This window comes from Austrofundulus limnaeus, unplaced genomic scaffold, assembly GCF_001266775.1.
Source record: "Austrofundulus limnaeus strain Quisiro unplaced genomic scaffold, Austrofundulus_limnaeus-1.0 Scaffold90, whole genome shotgun sequence".
Lineage (NCBI taxonomy): Eukaryota > Metazoa > Chordata > Actinopteri > Cyprinodontiformes > Rivulidae > Austrofundulus > Austrofundulus limnaeus.
Window position 1 is genome coordinate 657,106 of NW_013952492.1, and position 6,176 is coordinate 663,281.

Genomic DNA, 6,176 nt, shown 5'->3' on the forward strand with positions numbered 1-6,176 from the left:
TAAATGTATTTGTCATTTATTTACATCAAATTTGAGCTCATGCAGGTGCAATAAAACTTACACTTCGTCTTTCATGAACTGACATTCTGCCTACAACATAAAAAAACTAGAAAATTTGAGTTGGGACTTTTTGTAAGGAATTATTTGTTTAAAGCTTAAAAAAGACAACTATGATTGAAATTCTGTTTTATACATCAAATTAGCTGAAACATTAACCAAGACATATTTTATGATCACCAATTGTTTTTCAGTTGAATCCAAGACTTTGACTGTATATTACAATCCTCACTCACACCAGTGTTTAATTGTACAATCCTCCTATAACAACAACTCCAAGAGAAATCTGTGTACAAGAGTTTAAAACTTTCCGTCTCATCTCTGATAAACCTGTAGCAAAAATGAGCTGGTTGAAGGAAAAAAGACATTTGATCCCAAAGTCTTGTTCTCATGTAAAAAAAAATGCACTTGTTAAAGAGCGTTGTACTCTACACACTTTGATGGGTCGGTTGAGAAGTGTTTCTGGCAGATGGTCATTAGCCTCTTCAGTCCCTAAGAGAACAATAAATAAATAAATAAATAAATAAATAAATAAATAAATAAATAAATAAATAAATAAATAAACATGTTTAAAGTACTTGTGACATTCAACTTTTGTAATAAATATGAATTCATTTTTGGGAAAATAACATAGAAAACAAGTTGCAAAAAATACACAGCTAAGATGAAGAGTTGTTGAAATACAGCAACAGGAAGTGATGTCAAAAGGGGAATATCTGAATGTGAACAGAGCAGTGCTCCAATGGTTAACAACACAAACTGTAGAGGAGAATCTGACGTTATTTAGATTATTTTGAGTCACAATCAGAGAGAGATGAAGAATCGGGGTTCAAATAATATTGTAAAAAAGCCCAGATTGTTCCTTTTATTAAAGAGACCTCCTTTGATGTCACTTCCTGTTTCACTTTGGCTGAGCCAAATTCAAAGAAAATATAACAGCTATGCAACAAAATGGATACAATTGTGTGTATTATGTCAAGTTTCTTAATTATTTTTTTTATTTTTTGTAATTGAAGGCTACGTATGTGTCAGACACTTTGAAGTTAACATAAAATATAAAAAGCAATGTGCAAGTATTTTATCATTTTTAAAAGACAAAAAATAGCAGCACTTAATTAGATTTATTAAATAAATAAATCATGTTTTGTTTTGTTTTTTTTGTTTTTTGTTTTTGTTTTTTTGCTTCCGGAAATCTACTTGGGTTATTAAAAGTCACAACAACTTATAAAATTAAAGTGGTTAAAAAAGATATAAATAATATAAAAAAATATGTAAATAAACATACAAATGTCTTCACTGTGCATTTCAGATTTGTTTATGTGGCTCACTTCACCACATAAAACAGGCCACTTTAAAAATTTACAAATGTCTACAAATGTTTCTGTCAGGCTTTTTGACCAAATCAGGTTCTGAATGTTTCTTACTGAAATTATGATTCTGTTTGCAATATTACAAAATATTACTGGTTTTATTTTCTGAAGAACCTTCAGCTAAACAAGCAATCTTGACCTAAAGTGACTCACCTGAATATATTTTCTTTGTGTCTCATCATTGAGGACGTGAGCCACGTGTTTGGAGAAGATCTTTTCTCGTCCAGTACGAGCGTGGATTCCCACCATGGTCACACCGATGGGCCAGGGAGCATTACCGATGGCCATCTGTAGATATGCATCATTTGCCTGAAATCAAAATGCACAAAACTGTTAAACATGCAGTGATACATTTATAAAATATTTAAAAAGCTATGCATTATACAAACCTTCACATATTCTCTCTCCAGCATGAATTTAATGATGTCTGTGATTGATTCTTTAATGTCAGCTGGTAAATTCTGGAGAAAAAAAAAAGATTAATCAGAAAGAAAAGAAGAAATCCACTCGTTATTGCTTTGTACAACAGTCTGTTATAAATGATATTTCTTGAAACTTTACCTTCTTTCTGAGCTTTTTAAAGAGAGGCTCGAGATAAGACTCGGTCTGTGAGTGCGTTGCACTGGCCAGCTTTCCCTGAACGCTGCGTTTCACGTGGTCTTCTCGACTGTTCAGATCTTTGGCCCAAACACCAAGAAGAAACTACAGCCCGAATGAAAAAAAAGGCTTTAAAAAAGTCTTTGCAACAAATATTAAAACACGCTAAGATTACTGCTTCCCACCAGGTGGTGTTAAAAAAATGAAAGTTAAATACTGAATTATTTAATGATAAAGTAGTTCATTAAATACTAATATAAATTACTGCAGTAAATAAAGGAGAAAAAAACTTAACAGCAGTAACAACCCTAGCATAAACGTTTATCCAACAGCTCCCTCTAGATATAAAGTGAAGCACTGTCTTCTTGCTTTACCCTTAAAAATTTGGCGATTACATCCTGATCTCCACTGTCGTCTCCTGTACCCAAGGTTTTTCCAAGAGCCTGGAGAGGAATTTTAAATACAAACGTTTTTCAAGGTTTTGATAAGAAACTAAAACAAAACTGAGCTGAATGAAACTTTTGGTTTTGTTTTGTTTTTACTGAGCAGTGTACCTCAAGCTCCTCTATGGTGGTGTTTTCTTCATGAACTTTCAGGTCATGCTGCGTGTCCACGTCCCCGGACTCTGTCGCTCCAACTATCTCATTCAGATACTGCTGGTCGATCTTATCCATGGCAGCTTTCAGGTCATTTCTCAATCCCTTGACACAGAAAAAAAAAAAAAAAAAAAAAAAAAAACAATGAGCAACATTAGCATTTCCTTATCTTGAGCTTTTTTAAAATGTAAGCTCAAAAAATGGTAATTGCTTTACATTTGAAAGTGAGTCTTCTAGATTATTTTTTAAATGTTTCAGTTTCTTCTTAATTTATGAATCTGCAATAGGCATGATTCACGTTACTCAAAAACCTGTTCAGTCCTACCTTGTTTACTTCTGGGGTCAGGATCTCAATTTTCCTCAATCTCTGAAAAGCATCATAATCAGACTCTCCAAACAAACGAATCGGTTCCCCTCGTTCTCGAAGCCGTCGAATAACCTGCATAAACAAAAAAATGCATAAATAATAAACAGGTAATCCCCAAATTAAAAACAACTGACAGAAAAGTGATGATTTTTCTTTATGTGCTCACCTCTTGTCGTGACAGCGTCATTGGCAGTTTCTCCTCTGTTAGCTCCAGCTCCAACACTGGGTTAGTTGAAGTGGATGGTTCATTTTCTACCTTTTTATCAATCTTTAGGAGAACATGAAGGAAAAGAAACATACTAACATTATGGAAGAATGTTGTAGTAAAACAGAAAATTTCATCATGTCAAAATGCCATTTTCTTGCAAAAAAAAGCAAAAATAAAAATCAGGGTATGTGCAAAAAGTGTTGTCTTTATGAGATGTTAGCTTAAACTGAAGATAACACTCATCATTTAACTGCACACATTCACATAGCCAAAATAGCAAAAATTACAAACATCTGATTACTTTTAATAGACGTCATTTGAACATTGTTTGCACATTCAAAAATCTCATTGCAAGAAAAAAAAAACATGTCCAGTAAAACTTTAAGGAAGAAAACTGAAAACGTGGTACCAGAACATGCATTGGGGACACATGCATCACAGCACTTTCAGGTAGTAGTTTCAGAAGCACAGTCTAAAAGACCAACTATAAAATCCCCCAAAACACATTTCCTGTCTAAATAAACATAACACAGGTATACTAAAATATTGGTTTTTTTGTGTTTAAAGTTTTGAAAACCCTTGAAGAACGCTTTCTTTTTTAGGGAAACTTCTTTAAAACACAGTGTCAACTAATGACAAACATTTGTAGTTGGTCTAAATATTGCTGCTTCTGTCACAAATAAACTGCAAAAATAAAGAGAAAGGTTTTTTTAATGTGTTTCTTTTAGCTCAGTACGCCATGCTGAAATTCATAGCGTGTCTGTGTCTCACTTCAGCTTGGTTGCTTCATTTCCTTGTTGCCCTGTCTTTTTAAAAATGCAGCAAATAATTTGGATTTACTTTTTGTGAAACAAGTAAACTAATAGTTTTTAATGGAGCTTAAAATAATGTGTTGTAGGAAACACAGAACGGCTCGATAAATTCCTCCACCTTCTGAAGGCAAGTGAAATTCAACATATTTATGCTTTTATGTAATAACATCAATTATTTGCATTAAAAAATACACTTTAATTACCTTAAACCAACTAAACTTACTTTCCACACAAGGTAGAAGTCACTTGGTATTTCTTCAATAGCCAGTGAGTTTTAATGCAACCAAACTGGCTCTGTAAATATTACTTACAAAACGAATAGTGTTTATTTAATCATTTGGCACAATAACGTTAACCTATAATGAATAAAAACCCAGTGGAAATAATAAGTAAAAATAACTCTAAATAATTTGATGAATATTGGACAGGATGCCAAGGAAGTGGAAGCTTGTAAGACAATGTGTTTCCTTTCGTCATGCAACCTGTTTACTGTTTTCACTGAGCAGTCCCATACCTGGCTTTCAGGGGTCACTGTCTGAACCTACAGGTGCAGGCAGCAGAGGCAATTTGCAGAAAAACAGCACAATAAACACTACTGTAGACCCGAGGATAAGTTCATGGCCTTATTTAGTTTTATAGCAAAAGGTAAACTGTGTAAATACTGTGTAATTTCTATAGTTACATTAAAGACAAAAATGCAACAACAAATATCAGGATGTATTGGAGTGTGTTAGACAAAGTGAAAAAGAAAGAATGTTGACATCAACCTTATAGCCACATCTTTTGAAGTATTCTTCTTTTTCCTTGCGTGCAAGATCTGCCCTTTTGAAGTATTTTCTGGAATCCTGAAGAGAAACAGAACATTGACTTGTGTTACACTTTGAAAAAAACTTCATGTACATCAAAATGAGAATATTCTACCCAAGGAAAAGTCATTGGTGTCCCAAGACAGGCACTAGCACACTTTCACAGTACATTTTTTCTTCTCTTTCAAACAAACAATAATCAAATAACTTCGCTAGTCAATAAAAACTATTCACATAATGAATAGTTAGTGGGTTTGATTAAGAATTAAATTAGAAAATTGTACATAACTTTGTTTGTTTGTTAGACATCGTGACAGAAATCAAGAGAATTCCCATCTGGTAAATACTTCTGGATTTTACCCAATGTTTTCTCAGGGAACAAACGTAAACACATCGCAGCTGTTTCGTAAACTCATAACTGAAGTCTGTTTAATCGTATTACGATAACCAGGTGTCTTTATGTGCAAAATGGCTACCACTAAACCTATACAGCTTTTAATAAAGTTGTGGAGGGAAAAAAACGATTATTCTAAAAAGAAAGTGTTCACTACAACAACAGCTAGCAGACTAGCTCCACAGACTAGCTAGCTAACAAAGCTAAGTTGTTAAGCGACCATAAACAACCAAAACAACAAAATGCTCACGTCAATAAGCTCTTTTTCCTCAAGAACTTTTCTCTTTCTTGCTATCTCGGCTTTAAGTATATCCATTTTGGGACAGTAACGCCGTATGTTTGTTGTATTGTGGCGAATATGTGGACAGTGTGCTGCCACCGGAAATAGGTTTAAGATCCTCGGTGGTTTACTTCCTTTTTGTTTCAAAATAAAAGCGCGACAAGTCAAATGATGAAATACTACGAAAGACGTAGCTGTCAGAAACTTTAATAGAAATAAACAGAACGAGACTCTAAAATGTTTATTTTAAGACAGGAGACAATTTACCAAAGTTCCTGATAGAAAAAACAACAGATGATTGCAAAGATACCCTAAGATACGTGTTTGTTGTTGTTTTTACAACCTCCTTATTGGTTCTTGTTGTTGTTGTTGTTGTTGTTGTTGTTGTTGTTGTTGTTGTTGTTGTTGTTGTTGTTGTTGTTGTTGTCGTCGTCGTCGTCGTCATCATCGTTGTCGTCGTCGTCGTCCTTTTGGCCAAAATGGACCATCATAACAATGCATGTAAAATTATTATAAACGTCAATAACAACAACAACAACAACAAGAACCAATAAGGAGGTTGTAAAAACAACAACAAACACGTATCTTAGGGTATCTTTGCAATCATCTGTTGTTTTTTCTATCAGGAACTTTGGTAAATTGTCTCCTGTCTTAAAATAAACATTTTAGAGTCTCGTTCTGTTTATTTC

At 33.7% G+C, this 6,176-nt stretch overlaps 1 protein-coding gene across 1 annotated transcript; it reads right to left on the bottom strand.

Annotated features, from left to right (window-relative positions):
• On the bottom strand, window positions 1–5,582 carry prpf18 (PRP18 pre-mRNA processing factor 18 homolog (yeast)). The gene is made up of 10 exons (XM_014012307.1): window positions 5,458–5,582; window positions 4,775–4,852; window positions 3,154–3,255; window positions 2,946–3,059; window positions 2,579–2,725; window positions 2,399–2,467; window positions 1,989–2,129; window positions 1,817–1,888; window positions 1,581–1,736; window positions 1–549 (listed from the first exon to the last, which is right to left on the bottom strand). The coding sequence occupies exons 1-10, from the start codon at window positions 5,521–5,523 to the stop codon at window positions 469–471; spliced, it is 1,026 nt and encodes a 341-aa protein (XP_013867761.1). The 5' UTR covers window positions 5,524–5,582; the 3' UTR covers window positions 1–468.
• Between the last annotated feature and the right edge of the window lie 594 nt (window positions 5,583–6,176).